The following is a 21442-nucleotide window of genomic DNA, read 5'->3' as shown; positions in this document are numbered from 1 at the left end:
GAGCCAATCAGCGATAGTGGTAACGCCTCTGTGATAACATTTTTAAGAAGGAAAAAAAAGTTGGGACAGACGGTATTTCGGCAGCCAGAGAGAGGAGTGAGAACATGTAAGAGAAACAACCCTGCGGACACCAAGGTCAGTGAAGAAGGAGGGGGAGGAGATGCTCCAGGCGCCGGAGCAGAGATTCCCCTGCAGCCCGTGGTGAAGACCATGGTGAGGCAGGCTGTCCCCCTGCAGCCCATGGAGGTCCACGGTGGAGCAGATATCCACCTGCAGCCCTGGGAGGACCCCACGCCGGAGCAGGTGGGTTCCCGAAGGAGGTTGTGACCCCGTGGGAATGCCATGCTGGAGTAGGCTCCTGGCAGGACCTGCGGATCTGTGGAGAGAGGAGCCCACGGAGCAGGTTTTCTGGCAGGACTTGTGACCCCATGGGGGGCCCACGCTGGAGCAGTCTGTGCCTGAAGGACTGCACACCGTGGAAAGGACCCATGCTGGAGCAGTTCGTGAAGAACTGCAGCCCGTGGGAAGGACCCACGTTGGAGAAGTTCGTGGAGGACTGTCTCCTGTGGGTGGGACCCCACGCTGGAGCAGGGGAGGAGTGTGAGGAGTCTTCCCCCTGAGGAGGATGAAGTGGCAGAAAATAACGCGTGATAAACTGACCGTAAACCCCATCCCCGTCCCCCTGTGCCGCTGGGGGGTTGGTAGAGAATCCGGGAGTGAAGTTGTGCCCGGGAAGAAGGGAGGGGTGGAAGGAAGGTGTTCTGAGATTTGTTTTTATTTCTCATTACCCTACTCTGGTTGATTTGTAATAAATTGAGTTAATTTTCCCCAAGCTGAGTCTGTTTTGCCCGTGACGGTAATTGGTGAGTGATCTCTCCTATCCTTATCTCGACCCACAAGCTCTTTGTTATATTTTCTCTCCCTTGTCCAGCTGAGAAGGAGGGGGAGTGATAGAACGGCTCTGGTGGGCACCTGGCATCCAGCCAGGGTTAACCCATCACACAGGTATACCATTTTTGAATACATAGTCTTAACTCACCTCTACGTACTCCCATGAAAATTGTGTGAAACAAAGTGACCAAATGTAGACAAGTTTTCCTAATTATTCTTTTTCTTGAAGATTATTAACAGCTGCAAAATTGTTAGAAGATGGACCACAACTCACTGAAAGAAGCACAAAACTCCCATTTTGTTTCTTCTCTGAAAAGTTCAAAGATCTTCTTGGGAACTAACACCATTTCAAATTTCCTGCTAAAGATTCAAGAGCTGAACACAACCCCAACTTCATGTAAACACTAACAACAGATCTAAATAAGAAACTTCGTCCAAAAAGGTAAGCTGGTTAGGATTTAGGGTTTTCTGTGAATTTCTTCTACTAAATACTTTTGCATACTGCTTATTTTGTTTCATAAACACATAAAATATTTTGGTGGAAAAAGATGCTTTTACAGTGAGAGAAAAAATGTTGTTTGAAATTCTGGCAATTTTTTTATAGCTAGACCATAAAGGTCAGAGAGGTAAAAAAGTACATGTCTGCATTAGCTAAAACAAAATAAATATTTGAACTAAAATACTGCACTGAAGGGAGATGGCATAAACAGAAAGTACACAAGACTAAAAGAAACAAAGCCATATTTCTGTATTCACTAGCAACTACTGAATTCTATTAAATCCAGAAAGCTAAATAAAAGCACTTAACTCCACTCTTCCTTGCCTGAAAGTGCCCCAAAAGCCAATTCTCGTATCCTTTAAGATACAAGTTACAGCATCAAAAGGAAGTTGCTGGAAGGGGGGAAGGGTGTTTTGTTTTTCCCATTACCAGGAAAACCTTTAATATAGCAGAGGATGGATCAAGGGTATCATCAACAGCAAGGACACGAATGGACTAATGTGTGCTAATGATTCGCATGTATACACTGCATACAGCAGAAAAGAGTATAAAGGCTGTTAAAATTATTATATTGTGGCCTCATTAATTAGCAACCTCAAAAGAATTTTAAAGGATATCAGAAGCTATTTAAAGCAAAACATTAAATGTCAGTAAATGCATAATACTTTTTACTTCAAAGACTACAATTATTGTTAAATCTAAATTTACCATTTTAAGCACCGACTCTGGCATTGACTTTACAACATTCTTTCCTGGAAAATAATACAAACTTTGAAACAGATTCTATGGATATAGGTTTTTTGTGTTCACTTTTGGTCTATTCACTGTGAGTCTCATTACATCTATTTCATGACTTAACAGCTCCACAAGCCCTAGTGAGTCTTCAAGACCATCAAAATTATTACATACACACATACTGAAGAAAAGATACTGTCAGTAAAACACAACATCAGAAAAACATTTTGTTGCTGTAATGTAAGTACACAGCCAAATCCAAGATGTATGCAAAATAAAAGTTAGAGTATAACAAATACACGTACTTTCAGAGCAAGAGGCTGTCAGTGACAGCATTCTAACAACGCTATTTCCATTTTCCCTTCTTTGAAAAATAGAAAAATCAGATTCTTAATTCTGTCATTCTGCATGTATATGCACTTTTTTGACTATCAAAGGAATATTCTAATCATGCTTACCAAATATATTTCCTTCTATTTGATTGTTCATTTTGGAATCGGTCATTAAACTCAAAGGAAAAGCCAGTTAAACATCAGCAAAGAAAACTAATTAAAAATTTATTTTGAAATCCTGTAGGTTTTTGTTTAAAAAACACACGTGTTATAATGGATAAATATTCTGATTAATTGAAATATGAATCCACAACTCTTGTATTTGTGTCTTAACCAACATAATCCTTTCCATGTCTTGCATCCGTATCAGAAGCACTTGCGACAGGCATAACTGATTTCCAAATCTGTTCTGATAAACAGATTTATTCTCATAGCACTGTTTAAGTGCCTCATCCCACATGAGCCTGACTTCAGTTGTTCTCTTGTTCTTCCTTTTTTGTTCAAATTGCCCTCTAACATTATCATCCAACATGTGTCAGACTAAAAAAATCTAGTTCAGAAACTGGGAGCTTATGTCCTTTAGAAGAGTAAAACCTAACAAAAAATCAGACAATGCCTACTGAACATACAGGCCCAATGGAGGTCCAAATGTTAGCATGTCTTCAATACAGTACCTGTTCCTCAGTATGCACAGCTCACAGACTACTTTAACTTATTTTAAAAGGCATTGCTAAAGAAATAATAATAATTAAAAAAAAAATACAACGCTATAAACAACTAGGATAAAAGTGCTTGAGGAAAAGTGGTAAGGATGTTTCCTTGTACACAAACAATACACAAACACTTAGCCTAGAACCAAAAGACAGATCTTGATCTATGAGTAGGACTATTCCCACAGAAAAGAAAAAGCACATCTGGGTCCCAGAGGGAACAAGCATGAGGAGAATACATGCTACTGGACACAGGACAGTATGCTTCTCTTACCTCAAGATGAACACAGATGCAGTAAAGCTGGTAAGGTATTATGGACAGCTGAACAGGCCAACATGCACGTAAGCCTTTGTATTTGGTTTATTTGTTGCTCTAAGTGAAGATAAATACAGCTTTTTTTTTTTTAATAAAATGTTTTTAGTCACCATTTATCATGGCTATCAAATTCAGCTGAGTGTCACATTAACATGCTTGTAAAAATAGGTGCATAATTTAAGACTATAGAGTTTCTGGTACCTCACTCCAGGTGGAAATGATGCCTACCACTTGAGAGTGAAGCTTTGCAGAATCAAAGAAGGATATGCTACAGCTTGTCCAGCAACATAACAATGCTCCATAAGCATAATGAAGATAACCGTAAAAAGATAAACAAAATCAGCAATTCTACATAGCTTATTCAACAAGCATATAGCTTATTCAATAAGCCTTTAAACACACAGCTTTGGTGAAGGACGATTATTTGGTACACAAGGTGAATAATACAATTTCAGAAACATAATTCAATAGAGGACTACACTAGAAATCCTAACACATTAAAGACAATCTAATTTTTTCAAGTTATTGTATTTAAGTACTACAAATTTTTAAAACAGTGCTTTCAATCCTATAAAATCCCATGGCATTTTCTTAAAAAGAAGATGCAAAGAACGAAGTGAAAGGTAACAGAGCAACCGCAACGCTAAAGTACACTCCTTCAAAATCCTATGTAATAACCAACATTGGAACGGGGCTGGCTAGCACGATGACACCACAGTTGACTTCCAGGCCCTTCAGTTTCAGGGTGCAAGTTTCAAGCATCCTGTTTTTATGAATAATAAAATAATTAATAAAATAATAATAAAAATATTTAATTAATAATAAAAACCAAGCAAGTTTTTATTTGCCAACTAAGGAAGGCCAAGTGCAGGCTCCAGTAATGGTCTGTGGCTGTGCATACTGTTTACCCATTAGCATGCTCCCTGCCAGTCTCAGGCCACGGGTGGCTGGCACTTTCTCAAACAATGCTGAAGGGACCAAGCATGCCAGAAGCCATCCCCACTCTGAAGCCTGACCATACCTGTTATGGGTTTGTGTGGCAGGGTTTTTTGGTAGCGGGGGAGGGGCTTCAGGGGCAGCTCGTGTGAGAAGCTGCTAGAAGCTCCCCCGGCTCCAAGTCGAACCCGCCTCTGGCCCAGGCCGAGCCCATCAGTGAAGGTGGTAGCGCCTCTGGGAGAACAGATTTAGGAAGGGGAACCAGCAGCGAGTAGGGGATTGGAATGTGAGAGGAACCTCTCTGCAGACACCGAGGTCAGTGAGGAAGGAGGGGAGGAGGTGCGCCGCAGGACGGGATGCCCCTGCAGCCCGTGGTGAGACGGCAGGCTGTCCCCCCCCCAGCCCATGGAGGGGAGCGGGGGAGCAGAGGCCCCCAAAGATGGCCGGGACTCCATGGGAAAGCCCGCGCTGGAGCAGCCTGTGCCTGAAGATCGGCCCACGGAAAGGACCCACGCCAGGGAAGTTCGCGAAGAACTGCAGCCTGCGGAAAGGACTCACGTTGGAGAAGTTTGTGAAGGACTGTCTCCCGTAGGAGGGACCCCACGGTGGAGCAGGGGACGGCTGAGGAGTCCTCCTCCTCCCCCTGAGGAGGAAGGAGCGGCAGAGACAAAGTGTGGCGAGCTGACCCCAACCCCCATTCCCCATCCCCCTGCACCACCGGGGGGAGGAGGGAGAGAGAACTGGAAGTGGGGTTGAGGCGGGAAGGAGGGAGGGGTGGGGGGAAGGTGTTCTAAGTTTGGTTTTACTTCCTAATATCCTTGTTTTGCTTTGATCTGTAGTAAATTAAATTGATTTAGTTTCTTCCCCAAGTTGAGCCTGTCTTTTGCCCGTGACCATAAGTGGTGAGTGATCCCTCCCTGTCCTTATCTCAACCCACGAGCCTGCCTTTACATTTTCTCCTCATCCCACCGTGGCCAGGGCGAGGGAGGAGTGAGCAAGCAGCTACGTGGTGCTTTGTTACCGGCTGGGCTGAAACCACAACAGTACCCTTCTTAGCTTTAATTTTTTTGTTTGTTTTTCCTCCCTTCAGGAGTGGAAGGGAAAGCTACAGGTAGGCATGTGGATATGAACTGAGCCATGAGAGGCCACCAGGCCTCAGGGCCACAGATTGGTTTCTGGAATGTTTTATTTAGTAGTGTAGATGCCAACTCGAAGACTGTATTTCTCTTTGTGATTCACAGATACACTTAAAGGCAGGGGCCGACACCAAATTGCAAGCAAAATTGTGGAGAAATAAAGGACAAACACTGTGTGTCAAGAATTGCCACCAGTGGATCTTTCTGGCCAGAGTTTACATGGGTAAGGCCTCATAACTGAGAATATCACTGAAAATCCTAACCAGATATTTTCTACAGATCGTGGTAACACTAAGTAAGAAAAACAGAATTTCCAAATACCTCCAATACAAAAGGAATGTATATTAGGGATTCAAATTTTCTTTAGTATTCATGCTGCATAACAGCACTTCAGCTTTAAGACAGTAAGTTTTTCATACCTTTCACGAGTCTCAAGTAAAGCAAAATGCAGCTTTCACCCTGAAAATCCTACACATTTTGAAATAAATACCATTTGCTTGTTTCTAGTACAAATGCCAGCAAATACTGACGGCAACAATTACAACAGCCAGGATAAAGTATTCACCATGTGCAATCACTTTCCCCGGACAGATATTAGTTAATAGGCTTAATTTACTTTCACTGAAGAGCCTTGACAATTAATTAGTCTAAATAACTGCACTGGAAACACTACAGATGACCACCCTTTACTGTCAACTCTGCTGAATTTCCTCCTCATGGACAATACTAAAAAATACAACTGCTTCCAATTTACATTGATTAAAAGTGCACTTTTAACAGATTTGTTGAATGCTGCCTGCCACATCTGCTGAGAAGCAGTAACATTAGGTCTGGACTTGATTTAAAAAAAAAATAATAAATAAACTAGAGGTTTCCAACTGAAGTTAATTTGTAGTCACACTAATCAAGCTGCAAGTCATGTACTAAGAATGCAAAGCCCTCCTGGACAGGGTTGTTCTTGGTAACCAACAACAGTTCCTTCCAGAAGGGTGCAGTTGAAAAGTGCCCCAAAATGTTCATGTTGAAACTTGATACATTAATATCACTGCAGATCAGAAAATGCTTCACACAAGTTCCTTGAGCATCTCCATCCTTACACACAAGCATGGCCTACTTCAACTTTTATAATGAAAGATATGTTAAACCGTGTTATCAGTGAAAAATCATTCTCCTGTTAAAACTAACTGTTAAATCACCCTATATTACTGTTCAAACTTTGCTATGATATACTGACATACCTACTCCTCAAACACAAAGATGCACAGTAGACCAAACTTCTGAAAGTGTCAAATTCACTGCTCACAAAGCCATACAAAACCAGCTACCAATAAATTTAAAAAAAAAAATCTGATTTAGTATTATGTTCTTTGATGCATTTTCTAGGTGATGGCAGAGAAGTACACAATGCTGAGGCAATACAACATACTCCCTAGACCGATTGTTCACATCTGAGGCAATCCTACACAACCAGCTCTGCAGAACCCAAGAGAATGACTGTTTCTGTCTGCTTTTGCACAGCCCATATCACTGGCATATCTCAATAGTTCAAACAGGTTTTTACATGTGCTAGCTCAAACTCACATGATGCTGATGGGGCTGAAAAACTCTCCTGTCCCATACACTGATGGCATCTGTTCAGGCATGCAATCTAGATCTTTTCTGTTTCTAAGGATACCCTGAATTTTCATCTGGCAGTTATATCCAATTACTGACATAACTAATAGTTAGAACTGAATGCTACAAAATGAGTTGCATGTGTTTTTAACCTGTTTCTGCTTCTGACCCAGGAAACAAGCATGCCCCTCAACTGCCCATGTGAAACACAATCCACACACAATCTAAATTGACATTACTCTTGATTTACTGTGACTAGTCAATAAAACAGGCTGCCAAAATCAAGACCCAAGTGTCAATTTATTGGAAAACTTCCTAGATTTATGATCTAATGTTCACAGTCTGTGGATATCTGGCTCTGTGTTTCTTGCCTCTTACTAGCACAACTGCACTGAACTGCGTGATGGCTATGTCTCATGACTCTCAAGCTCACAAATCTACTATGATTTCTAGTTCTAAACAGTGTTACTCCACCTGACATGCCCTGCAAAGATGTTTCAATCAAAAAAGTAACAAAGAAAGATAGTTTGCCTGATTCCCCCATCGTACACTTTTAATCCTCTCTTCAGTGAGCAGCAAATACTAAAATCTACTATCATCACAGTAGTACCTTGTTGGTAAAGGCCATGTCAGCAGGAGATAATTTCCTTGCTAAAGAACTTCTTACTGTGCAAGAAGCCAGATCTTCATCTACCACACTGCTTGTGGATCAACAATTGGAATTGCTTTCACTCTGGTCAATTCATTAAATTCACACAGGATTTTCAAGATGACCCATAAAGCAGACATGAGCAGGTGCATATCCTGACTCCTACTGGAGCTTATAATGACCTTACCGGATTGTGTAAGGAGTCTAATGATGAATAAAGAAAGAATAAAGTTGTATGGCATACCACTACGTAGCTTTGATTGAGAGGGGTATGTTTGCCTTGTAAGGGGATGCATGATAGAAGAGCATGGAAGTAAAGCTGTATAAAAATACAAACACACACCTTTACAGTAACAACAGTTTGAGCAGAAACCTAAACAGTAATAACACAAGGTCTTTAGAATCCTCAGTTTTTGTAATGTTTAATATTAAAGTTAGAAATTTAAAAAGTTGAACTAAATTATGTTTACAAAGCAACCATTTGGTAACTACACAGTGACGAAGTCAAAATAAAAGCTAGGAAGTCAGGTAAGAAAACACAAAATGCTGATGTTCAGGTTGCTAGCAGAGTATGTTTCTCAATATTGTTGCATAATAGTTAGCCAAAAGGAGGTTATGACCTAACATGCCAATCTAATGTCTCTAGAATCTGTTACATTTACATAGTAAATGTTTACCTTTACAGTTAAATGTGTTGAAATATTAAGAACAGCTATATTATATAAACATTCTTAATGGTTCATAAAAACAAAGCTACAGAAAATACATATATATATATATATTCCAGGTGAGGATCTTTGTATCTAGATTTCTGTAGCGATCTTTCAGTAATGAGGGCTTTCACAAGTGAAACAAGTGACACTGTATCTCTGGGCAGCTGAGGTGCCAAGCATATGATACATGTGACCTCCTCTAGCAGCAGAGCAAGTTTTAAGCTTTTGTCAGCTTTCATCAACAATGACTAGCTCTTCAATAAAAACACTGAAGAGACACAATGCCAACACAAATCAAATCTCATGTTGTCAAGAATGCTTCCTCATCAGATTAGCACACTGCTTATGTTTAAGCTGAAATTTGATTTCCTAAGACAGTATCTGCAAAGAATAGCTCAAAAGAAAGTATCTTTGCAAAAATGATATCCATTTAGTCTCAAAGATTTTTTTTATTTACCAGTAATAATCTAGATCTACTTGCAAGTTTCTATTCCAGGTTTTTGTTCTGATAGAGTAACAATTCAAGAACAATCAATTAGCTGCCCTGTACACTAACAATTAAAGTGCAGGCCATGAAATCCTAGATACTAATTTACCCAGCAGGTCCTCAACTTGTTCATAAAAAGTTCATTCACCCACTGAAATTCAACACAACCAGCTATTACTCAAATCTGTACCGGTGCTCCCTCGCAGACCGCAAACCAGCAGCCATTGGTCTAGCCTCAAAATGAGAAAGAGGAGACTCATTATCAAGGAAACAGACCCCTTGAAAGTAGACTACTGGACCAAGAAGCTGAATACAAAGCATGACGGGATAGATCACATCATCCCCGTTTATAACCTTATTCCACCAGTGTTTAGAGTCTCAAAAGCTGTCACAGGCAGAGATAGTAAGTGACAACCTTCCCGCAGTCCAGATAAAGGAAAACGAGAGTCTGGAACACTTGTCACAGGAAGGGAATTTAGAGAAGACAGGTCAAGAAAAGAAGAAAAGTAATAAAATAACACACATAACTGGACCAATATCTAGCTCAAAACATACAGATGACACACTTCACTATCAATCCAGATATCAGAAAAATAAAGGAAGGCTGTTCAGAATCTATATTCCTTAATGTTACTTTAATATTCTTCAGAAGTACAATAAAGTAATTTTTTTTTTTTATAAGTGATAGAGGGTTATAACACTAAAGTGTCTTACACTAGATTATCTCATCTTTTTACAAGGGCATGTTGTGATAGGACAAGGGGTAATGGCTTTAAACTGAAAGAGGGTAGATTGAAATTAGATGTAAGGAAGAAGTTCTTTACTGTAAGGATGGTGGGGCACTGGAACAGGTTGCCCAGAGAGGTTGTGGCTGGCCCATCCCTGGAAGTGTTCAAGGCCAGGTTGGATGGGGCTTTGCGCAGTCTCGTCTAGTGGAAGGTGTCCCTGCCCGTGGCAGGGGGGTTGAAACTAGATGATCTTTAAGGTCCCTTCCAACCCAAACCATTCTATGATTATACGATTCTATGATCTGTTACCACAGACATTGTAGCCAAAAGAAAAAAAGAAAAAGAAATCAGCTAATTCCTCTCAAGATTTCTGTTCGGCAATAAACATTCCTGTCATTCATTCTAGGCTTTTAACCATATTCTGCTAATTCTCAGTTGTTTTTAGACATCCTCCTGAAAGCTTTGAAAGCTGCTTTACAATCTGGCATGCAACACTACATAAAGTAGTTGTAAAATATTGACATTAACATTGTATTTTGCATCTTGTTATGCTTGACAAAAACAAAAGACCAGATGTTTTTACTTTCATATAAAAATAGATTAGCTATACAATTTAAAAGATGTCCAAGACTTACTTAACTAGTGAGCCTGATCACATTTCTTTTATAAGAAGAAAGTGTATTAACTGAAATTAAAACAGACATCAATCTAGTAGGTAAACGAAACAGCACTTTTTTAACATTCTTGTTATTTACTGGGCTGATGTTGCTGAAATTTTATCTGTTAAAACACACTACCAATGTTTATCAACTAGTTTTAAAAAAATAAATATTATTACAGTATTTTATACACCACATACATTTTGGAATTATTATATTGAAACTAGAAAAGAAAGGTATTCTACTGATTTATGTCAGAAATAAAGTTGAGATTTTCACTGCTAACTCAAAACATACTACCTGAGGGATTCCATAACAGTTCATAAAATGTCTTTGTTTTTCAAAGGTATGGTCTGCGGTACATATATTTTCTACGAAGAAATAGAAGAACACATGTAGCATCAGATGTGTGTATGCTAAGAAACTCTGGAATGTGAAATCTAAAAATCCAAATAAAGCAGGTGGTATAATTTGGGGGGGTAGGACTGAATTTAAGTTTAATGACATTACCAGGTTATCCTACCAGACTAATTCTCACTCACTGCATGACTTCAATGAAGCTCTCAGTCCTCATGCTGATTTCGATTTAGTTCAAGTGCTATTTGATGCGTTTCATCTGGAGTTTTATTCACTTCAAACTACACTTCATTTAACCAGGCTGCTGCTGTACTCATTTGTTTTTCTACTTTATTACCCGCAAATTGGTGTTGCTTAGTTTAGATAAATTGTTGGAATAAGTTAATTTTATATAAGTATTTCACACTGTTAAATAAATAAGATTTAGAAAGACATCATATCACAGAAAAAAAGTAAGAAAGCTATTAAAATTATTTGAAAATACACTAGACCACAGTAAGTGTTGGTCTTACAAGATCTACTAATAAATGCTGATAGATGATTTGCTGTTTCAAGGCAGGACCATTCCCCTGCCTCCACTTCCCAAAACTACTGCTCGTTTTTATTTTTCTATGTTATTAGTCTACCATACTCTATTTTCCAGCTGGGCACACATCGTAATACCATGTGTTTTTAAAAGAGAGAGAGAAAGAAAGTGAGCAAGACAGAAAGCATGAGAGAGAAGCAGAGAATGCACAAGAGAGAATGAGTGTGAGACCGCGCACACAAGGTAGAGCGTGATGGCAAGCATGCAACAGCACATGTGGAAAAGCATGAGAAAGCAAACATGAGCGAGCAAGACATCGAGTGCAGTGAGCACAACCACACACAAAAGAGCACAAGTGCACTTTTGAGAAGCTGCTACTACTTGAATACCATGAACTTGTCAGACGATAGATTTTTTCCAACTGTTTTTCATCTCTAAAACAATTCTTTTGTTTTGCACAACTAATCATGGATTTTATAATGTAGTGAATAAATATAAGTTTACCATTAAACACTAATTTATTTCTACAGTTTACTAACAAGGATCACTAACCAGAACTTAGTGTTAAATGTCAGGTCACGTCAGGAAAGGCTGTCAATCCTACCACAGTATTGAAATACCCTGGATTAGTGCTGATTATGGGTTATCCTGCTAACATTCATTAGTTTTTAGAAAAATGCTGCAACAGAACAGCAATTCATCTGAAGTGGTTAGTACTTCTGCAAACTATCGATGGAAAATATGAGAAAGTCAATTAGGCTGCTACCACCTGGTGGTGTGCTGATTATGCTAAAACACTCATATTTAACATGGTATCACACCTTGTGAGAAAAACACTATTATATTATCTATGTAGCAGCAAAAGCAATCATAGCAGTAGTCTTTATTTTTTTATAATTCACTAAACTTTCACAAACAAATGAATGTTACAAATTAGCTATACGACACAGAATGTTTGAAGCCAAAGTACTTAATACACTAACTTGTTTTCCTGTTACCTTGTCATTTTTTGTAAGATTGTTTGTATGGATTTAGTCATAAAGTAGTATTACAGACAGCTACTGCTCAAAATGAGTGATAAAGAAAACTAGTGTCCTGTCCAAAGTATTGCCAAAATGCGTTTTCTTGAAAATAGTTTTTATAAATACAATTTATTAATAAAAACTATTACACACTGACATTTATGATCACAAGATTTAAGCTGTAGAGCTAAATTTAAGTACTGAGTTTCCATGGCATTGAAATAAAAAAAATTTTTTTTATATAGCTCATTTCATAAAGCACAGAATTGTTTTCAGAATAAAAGTGTTTGCATTTAAGATCTGAACTACAAACAGCTTAATACCTGATCACAATGTTAAAACACTGTTCTCATTTTGGCTAGGATAGAGTTAATTTCTTCACAGTAGCTAGTATGGGGCTATGTTTCGGATTTGTGCTGAAAACAGTGTTGATAACACAGGGATGTTTTAGTTACTGCTGAGGGGTACTCACACAGAGCCAAGGCCTTTTCTGCTCCTCACCCCACCCCACCAGCAAGTAGGCTGGGGGTGCACAAGAGGTTGGGAGGGGACACAGCTGGGACAGCTGACCCCAACTGACCACAGGGACATTCCAGACCATATGACGTCATGCTCAGCATATAAAGCTGAGGGAAGGAGGAGGAAGGGGGGACGTTTGGAGTGATGGCGTTTGTCTACCCAAGTAAGTCTTACACGTGATGGAGCCCTGCTTTCCTGGAGATGGCTGAACACCTGCCTGCCAATGGGAAATGGTGAATGAATTCCTTGTTTCGCTTTGCTTGCGCACACGGCTTTTGCTTTACCTATTAAACTGTCTTTATCTCAGACCATGAGTTTTCTCATTTTTACTCTTCAGATTCTCTCCCCCATCCCACTGTGAGGGAGGTGAGTGAGCAGCTGCATGGTGCTTAGTTGCCGGCTGGGGTTAAACCACAACAAACACTTCCACTGTAATGAGTAACAGAAATAAAAGTCTAGTAGAGACTATCTTTTGGGGGGGTTGGGGTGTTTGGGGGTTCCCCCCCACCCCGTTGTTGCTTTTTATTTAGTTGAGTTTAAAACAAAGAGCTGACCTGTTCAGTTAAACACATCAAGCTTGCCATCAGTATACAACTTCAGCTTTTGTATCCATTCAAGGAAGAACGGAAACTGGTTCACAGAATTCTACAAGGTCTAGAAGAAAGCCATTTACTACAGGGCTTGCGTAGCCTGTTCTCTCAACCAAACAAGAGTCTAAAATGTTTATTAACAGCTATCCTTACAAAGAAATTTATTAATGATAACAGACTTATTTGCAGAATATGACAGAAGAGACAGAAGTTTAGGGATATATATGGAGCTTGATATTTTTAAATCATTCATTAGAAATGCAAAAGTAGTTGAATACATTACTTAAATACACTGTACATGCTTAATGCTCACCAATATTTGGGAAACTTGATCAGCTTGCCATAAACAGCAGTACTGAATGAAGGGATAACTGGAACAGGGAAGCAGTACAATCCTTTACTGTCCAAAGAAGTCAGTGCTGCTTGAAAACCAAATATCTGAAACAAATTAAGTTGGTCAAAGGGTATACTATCACATGATTAGATCACTTTCAAATTACTTTCACAACATCATAACCACATTTTTAAATACACTCAATAAATATGAAATAAATTGTGTATTATTTTTAGATAATTCCTTTTCCCCCAAACATGAATATAACTAGAAAAATCAATAGGAATACATATAAAAATATTTTCTTCGCTCAAAAAAGTGTTAACTATGCTCTGCCAACTTTTAAAAAATGCTGAATTATAATTTATCAATTAAAATACGTTATTCTATATCCTTTAAATTTGTAGATAGCACATTGTCTTTCATATAAAATAAATAAAATCACTTTTTGTAATTATAACAACATTGGCCTAAAAAAGTGGTACTTAAGGATATGAGAAGCTTCCCTTCAAAGTCTTTTTTCTTAATAAGAGCATCTAAAGAAATGTTCATCACAATTATTCTTTGTGATTTTTTCCTGTTCCGTACAGAAAACAAACGGTTGTAGAGTTGACGTTTTAACATGTTGTACAATCATTCACATAAGTACAGAACACTTTGGCCTATATTAAAGCTAGCAAATAAACCGTATAAAACTCGAAATTGAAGTCCACATTTTGCAAACACTGATCAAACAACTGCTAAAATCCTTTTGAATAGAAAAAAAAATCCCCTCAAACTGAAAAACATACAGATAACTTGCAATATTGCCATCCCAATCACTTCAAATGTGACAGAAAGTAACATGTCACCCAGAAAACTGAAAGCTTGCCATGTAATTCTGGGACAGAGTTTGTTTCTTGCAAACAGTAAGAATTTCATTGTTTAAATCTCTATTATGGTATCAGCATGGAAGTGAATGGATAACAGAAAAATTTAGCAAAATTAAGAGTACTAGTAGCAAATATTTACATTTTAGTAGCATCCAAAAGCTTTCAAACTGCCTGAGCACATCCTAAGAGGTTGGAAGGCCTGTTTTAAAAATCCTTGTGAGATTTCACCTTTTCATTTTACTAAAATCTCAGCAGATGACAACTGAATAATCTCAAAGCAATTTTTCAGTAGCTTCTTAAACTTCCCACAACTTCACAATAAGAACTCCTCTCACATAATGGATCTTTAACTGAGAACATTCAGTTTTTTCCTCTTATAGCGAAAAAAAATCAAATTGTTTGGCAACAGTTTTCAGTTGCACACCTTCACTATCATGGGTTTGCTCTATCAAAACCACGACACAATACTATTAGAAGCGATGGGTTTTCCTCATAACATCCCATCAAGTTTCTAAATGTAATTTAGTGCAATCTACGTATTCTATGAGCATTGTCCTAGAAGGGAAAGGTTTACTTCCAAATTATTTTAACTCAATCTTGCCACAAAGACCTTGGGGCTTCAGTCTGTGTAGTTGCCTCATGTGAAGTTCTGTGCATATTCCAAAACATCTGGCTCGGGTCAGAAGCAGCAATCCCAACCAACCACATTCTGTGAAATCTGTTTACATCCTTTTAGATAAGCTGAAAACTTTCTCCCAGGAAACCTGCTAACACTTAGGATCACCTGTACTTACATTAACTTTTTCTCAGCACACTGCAATAAGAAATAGATCTCAAGACTTCTTTTACCTTCAGATAGCAGTGTGAGTAACAGTAATGAAGCAGGTTGTCAGATGGCTGGCTGAGGCTGCTGACCATGTGCACCAGTTGCTCGGCATACATCGGCACAGAGTGCTCCAGGTTAACCTTATCCACCAAAATTCGGATGGAAGGTAAAGGCCGCAGGGGCTGGAAGCTTGCAGCATTTAACAGGCCGCTTAAATTCTAGGAGAGAGGGGAAAAAAACCCATGCAATTATTACACTGCAGATGTGTTATCTAGCATATTTACATATACTCTCACCTCCCCACACACACAAGCAAATCTACATGTAAGAAACTGTTTACAGATACCATGGCCTTATGGTCATTATAATACAAATTTTTCAAATTAATTTCTTCAAAGTTTAACATTTATGTATAAACTTTTTAATCCAGAATTGTCTTGGGTGTAGGTGTCCAGGTGCTGGCAGTGGGGGTGGCTGCAAGGTAGCCTCTGTGAGGGGAGACCAGGGGCTGTCCCATGCCAGGCACAGCTGGTTCCAGCCAGTGCTGCAACCGCCCCACCACAGGACACAGCTGAGCCCATCAGCCAAGCTGGTGGCACCTCTGTGGAAACATATTTAAGAAAGAGCAAAAACGCCACACAGGCCGAGAGGACTCAGGGAAAAAAAAACACAAAACTGAGAAACAGCAATATGAACAGCAAGGACAGAGAAGGAAGAGGAGGAGGAGGAGGTAGTGCTCCAGGCACTGGAACAGAGATTCCCCTGCAGCCTGTGGAACAGGCCACACTAGCGCAGACATCCACACTGCAGCCTGTGGAGGACCCCACACTGGAGCAGGTGGATATGCCCTGAAGGACACTGCAGCCTTGTAGAGAGCACACAATGGAGCAGATCTTTCCTCAAGGACTGCAGCCTGTGCGAAGGACTCACACTGCAGCAGGGGAAATGTGTGAGGAAGAAGGAGTGGCAGAGATCAACTGTTAGGGACTGATGGCAACCCGCCATTCCCCATCCCCCTGCATTGCAAGGTGGGAGATAGAAGAGTCAGGGAATGAAGGAGTGAAGTTGACCCTCAGAAAAAGGGGGGATGGGGGAAAGGTGTTATTTTGATTCATGTCTTTGTTTCTCACTATCCAAAACTATTTTAATTGGCAATAAACTAAATTCCCTGTCCCCAAGTTCAGTCTATTTTGCTCATAATGGTAACTGCTAAGTGATCTCCCCCTCTTTAGCATCTCAACCCATCCTTTTCTCTCCCCCCAGTCCTGTTGAGGAGGGGGAGTGAGAGAGTGGCAGCTGGCCAAGGTCAACCCACTTCAAGAATATGCAAAGTCGAAATATTTTGTTCCATAAAGTATTTATTTACATTTTTATCACTCCAAAGCACTAACACTATACTAAACTCATGCTGATCTAACCCTTACACTATCATATATTATTATGTATTCACAGCCATGCCAGACATCTCGGCAAAAGAAGATGCCATTCCAAAAAAATAAATGCCGTAATTTTACACATCCAACTATATTTTTCATAGTATCCATTAAAATGAAGTACTGTATCCAGTACAAGAAAGACATGGACATAACAGAATAAGGTTGTTGGAGGGCTACCAAAGTTGGGGGTTGGAACATATAAGCTCTCTCTGTCAGGACTGAGACAACTGGAGTCATTCAGCCTGGAGAAGGCCAAAAGGAGATCCTACTGCTGTCTACAGCTACCTATTGGGAGGGTACGGAGAAGAGGGAGCCAGACTCTTGTCAAAGGTGTACTGTGAGGGGATGAGTGGCAACAGACACGACCTGAAACACAGGCAATTCCAAGCAGGTCTACACAAAAGCTTTTTATGGAATCTCTATCCTTGGAGCTAATTCAGCACTTAACTGGACAACCCCTGGAGCAGCCTGCTCTACTTGGGCTTGCTTTGAGCAGGATGTTGTACTCCTGGAGACCATCTCCAGAAATCTCTTCCCATCCAAATTACTCTATGAATCTAAAAATTTTATTAAACTTGTATTACAATAGGATAATAAGTTGATGTATGTATGACTTTCAATCTAAAATTCAAAATTATTATCATTATTATTATTATTATCATTATTATCATTATATTAAATAGGCTTGGCTTCACTCAGGAAACGTAAACTGAAACTCCAAGTAAAAAAAAAAAAAAAAAAAACCCCAAACAAAAAATCCCCCACAAAAGTTCACATGAATTCAACTTCTTTGCCTCAAATCTACAATAAATATGGGGCTGTTCTCCCATTATAAAAATATCATCTGCCCATGCCCATAAGGTGAAAAGCACCACAATCCATTGGGCTATTCTGGGCTGAAAGGAAATAATGCTTCCCATTAGCCAGCTGGCAATGTCCCATTTTCTAATATTAGAAGCTTCTGAATGTATCCTAATACAGCATGAGATAACAGATTTGTCACCAGTTCACTCACTCCAGCCAGCTTAACTGAAAAGATAAGCAATCTAAATTTAAGAAAAAGATACACACTCCTAAGCACACTCACTGAATAAATGGCACATGCTTGAAATTTTATATATGTTGCAGCTTAGAGACTAGGGATCCAAGTGAAGTATTAATATGTATGTTATTGTGTGTATTTCACTTCAGCAATGAAAATGGTTATACAAGCACACTATAAGAAATGCCATAAATTAAGACTTTCTGTCCTCTTGCGCATACACATACAATCTTAAATCACATAAACATGCTGTAAGTAAGCATATTCTACAAGAAAATACAGCAGGTATCTATTACGTTATCAAGATAATTTAACGTCAATGTGCCTTCCATCATGTAATACTACTCAAGTCCATCTCTGGGGGGTAAAAAAACAAACAAACAAAAAAAAAAAAACCACAACCACCCCACAAAAAACATAACACAACCAAAACCAAAAACCACACAACTCAAAACCACAAAAACTTTTTCAAATGGTTTTCACCTTTCTTGCACATAAATGCTTCACAAATACTTACAAGGTTACTTTCACGACACCTTCAGAATATACAACTTCATCTCCATTTTAGACAAGAAATTATAATTGAAAAAAAAAAAAGCCCGATACTAAAATAATTCATTAATTCTGGAACCCCATTTGAATGCCAATGTCTGAATGTTTAGCATAGCAAAGTACTTGACAAATAAGCCTAACTCCCATTGCTTTAATTGGAACCACAGATACTGAGAACTTCTGCAAAACACGTCCCACTAAAAAAGCTCATCCTCAAGTACAGGGAACTTGTATTTAGTGTCCACTTGTGAAAAACACACTGGAAGTTTTTAATATCACATGAAAATTCCTAGAAATTGAACTCAATTAAGAATTGATTTTTTTCTTTCCCTCTTCTTCCCTTATCCATAAAATACCTTCCAGCTGCTGCTTCAAGAGGTAAACCTACTGCAAGTCTTCCCTACAAAACAGTGATTCATCCCTACAGTACCTTGGCTTTGTGCACTGAGGAAGAAGTCCTATAGGAATATTAAACCAGTACAGGATTCTTTAGCTGGAGGTATACTACATATATCCAGAAGATAAAACAAGTTAAGGCTGTTAGGAAATTTCATTTCTGGCTCTCTGAGTTAGTCACTCAGCAGTTAGATGTTCAGTAACAGCCAAAGTCCTGCTGGCATCCTGGCTGGAACTAGTACACACAGAGCTGGCTGTTAACATCTATGAAGTCTCTACTGAGCCTATGTATTCAAAGATTTCAGACTTGACCTAGTTTGGGAAGACCCGCATGGCAAAATGACAACAGGTACTCTTCTGATGGAAAGATTTCCATGAAAGATTTCAAGTTGGAGCTAATTCTTCTTCATCTGCTTGATGCTTTAAAAATCTTTTTTCTTCCAAATTCTTTTTTCCTACCAGTACATCACACCATCATGGGCACCAAACTGATCTGTAACTCATCAATACATCTGGCACATGGAATAACAGCTCAGTGAGAATATTTCTATGAAATAGCACATACTGATATAAAAAATTGAATAAATATCTGTGCATACATACCTTCTCACCCATGATTATGGGCATCAAGTGGTCTAGTAAATTGAACTCTGCCACAGGGATTATAATTGTACACTTAAGAACAGTGAATGTTGTAAGTCGAGTGGGAATGTATTCCTCCAATGATGCTACTTCTTCCGAGCTTGGCATAGTTCTATTTCCATCCACAATATCTACAATAAGTCAAGATTACGTATGTTGGACTAAAATATATAAAATATCTCCTACAGCTGCTGTTTCAGAAATGGTTAGGGACTAGCAAAAAAATGGAAAGCTTCCCCCTCTTTCATAGTTAATTTTATTCCACACTGGTTCTACCTAAGGCTAAATGTAATCGTAACTGGATTTTCCTTACTTTGAAAGCTGTACAGCTCTTTGTCAGAAACTCATCTTAACAGTTTACCATGGCTTGTTTCCATACATTTTCATCCCGTATAACTATTATTTCAAACTAATAAATACATACCAATAGGGATACTTTCTTCTCTAAGACTCCAAAATCAAGCTAGAATTGTCAATGAAATAAGCCCTCCTTACTCAACAAGAGGCTTGTGATTGAAACAAATGGCCTCCAAAGTGTCTGAAATTATCTCAGAGACATATCCAACACTGATGGGGATATCACGATTAATTTTATCTTTATTTTAAATTTTGCTCTTTGGAGTCATAAAATCCCCTGACAGATTTGGAGTTTAACTATTTGGAAGTTGCACCTTCAAGAACACTGAATTTGGTCTGGTTTAATTCTGTGTATTTGCATATATGCAATAGGAGCAAACCTGGCTTAGTTCTGCTGTATGGCTCATATTCGTGTTCCAGAGCACAAACTATCATTTTCATTATCCGGTGTACTGCACTGCTATCCAATCGAAGATTGAGTGGGCCCACAATTAGGCTTTTTGTAGACATCTCCTGAACATTTCCAAAATCTTCACTCTTTACTGAAGAAAGGTCTTGCTGATTCCCAGAAACTACAAGAAATATTATAAACAACAACTAATTACACCAAACAATTGGACATAAATTTTTTTATCAGCTATTTTTGTTTCAAATCCTGTGATCACAGACTTATAAACATACAGAAAATACAACAATACAAACTGAACACATAAATATACCATGACTGGTTTAACATGTTTAAACAAACGTTATTCCTGTTTAATGCAGAGCAAACAGGGCAAGATTCTGCCTTGCCTCCAAGCACAGCACAACCTAGGAACCTTTCCATTAACTTTGTATCTCTCAAGCTTGGGACTCTGAAGGTCTCCAAACTTCTGTGGCCACTTAACCCCAGGTGCCAATGACATCCGTGCTGTTCAAAACTTTCTACAGTTTATCACAAAGATATCCATCCCAAACAATCAAGGAAAAGGTGTCCTGCAATGAAACTACAGATATGGGCCCTTGAAATGCTGGCTGCTGGTACATGGGCTATAACAGCAATGAGAATCATACTCACTTGTATTGTCATAAACCAGACTGACAACTGAAGATAAACCCTTCCTTCCACTCACTGATGAAGTAAAGCATGGGCAGTGAGAATGAAAACTTCTTTAATCATGCCTCAGACCATTTTTAGAAGATAAAAGGGTGGTTTAGTGTCGGCATCCGAAAGATCTATAACCTTTGTGCTCAGAATCACAACCAGTGTACCAATTAAAGTTGAGTTACCATTTTTCTGATATAGATGTAGGGTAATGATGTAGACCGAAATCACACATTCACTGCATACAGGCTACTCATCAGCTATCACACAGCATGACTATATTTCTCTAAACTTACTTCATGGAAATTCTTCAGTTAAATTATGTAAATTTCAGAAGTTTAAGTTTTCCTGATACATATGACGTGTAAAAAAAATACTCTCACCCCTCTAACATATTTAGTTTGCAGAATTTCACTCAGATTTTTTTTTCTAATAAATCATCACTTTGACAGTGTCTTCATTGCTTTGACACAAGCAGT

The 21442-nt window shown here is 38.8% G+C and overlaps 1 protein-coding gene across 6 annotated transcripts in view; it reads right to left on the bottom strand.

Annotated features, from left to right (window-relative positions):
- Nucleotides 1-21442, bottom strand: part of VPS13B (vacuolar protein sorting 13 homolog B) — a 486767-nt gene that overhangs the window by 382973 nt on the left and 82352 nt on the right. For all 6 annotated transcript variants that reach the window (XM_052788600.1, XM_052788599.1, XM_052788598.1 and 3 more), the window contains exons 13-16: nt 20257-20448; nt 19481-19650; nt 15475-15669; nt 13733-13857 (exon numbers count right to left, since the gene is read on the bottom strand). In XM_052788600.1, the coding sequence (XP_052644560.1) occupies nt 13733-13857; nt 15475-15669; nt 19481-19650; nt 20257-20448 (682 nt within the window). The remainder of the gene's footprint in view (nt 1-13732; nt 13858-15474; nt 15670-19480; nt 19651-20256; nt 20449-21442) is intronic.

The sequence above is a fragment of the Harpia harpyja genome, chromosome 5, assembly GCF_026419915.1.
Source record: "Harpia harpyja isolate bHarHar1 chromosome 5, bHarHar1 primary haplotype, whole genome shotgun sequence".
NCBI lineage: Eukaryota > Metazoa > Chordata > Aves > Accipitriformes > Accipitridae > Harpia > Harpia harpyja.
This window is presented reverse-complemented; position numbering and strand designations above follow the sequence as displayed.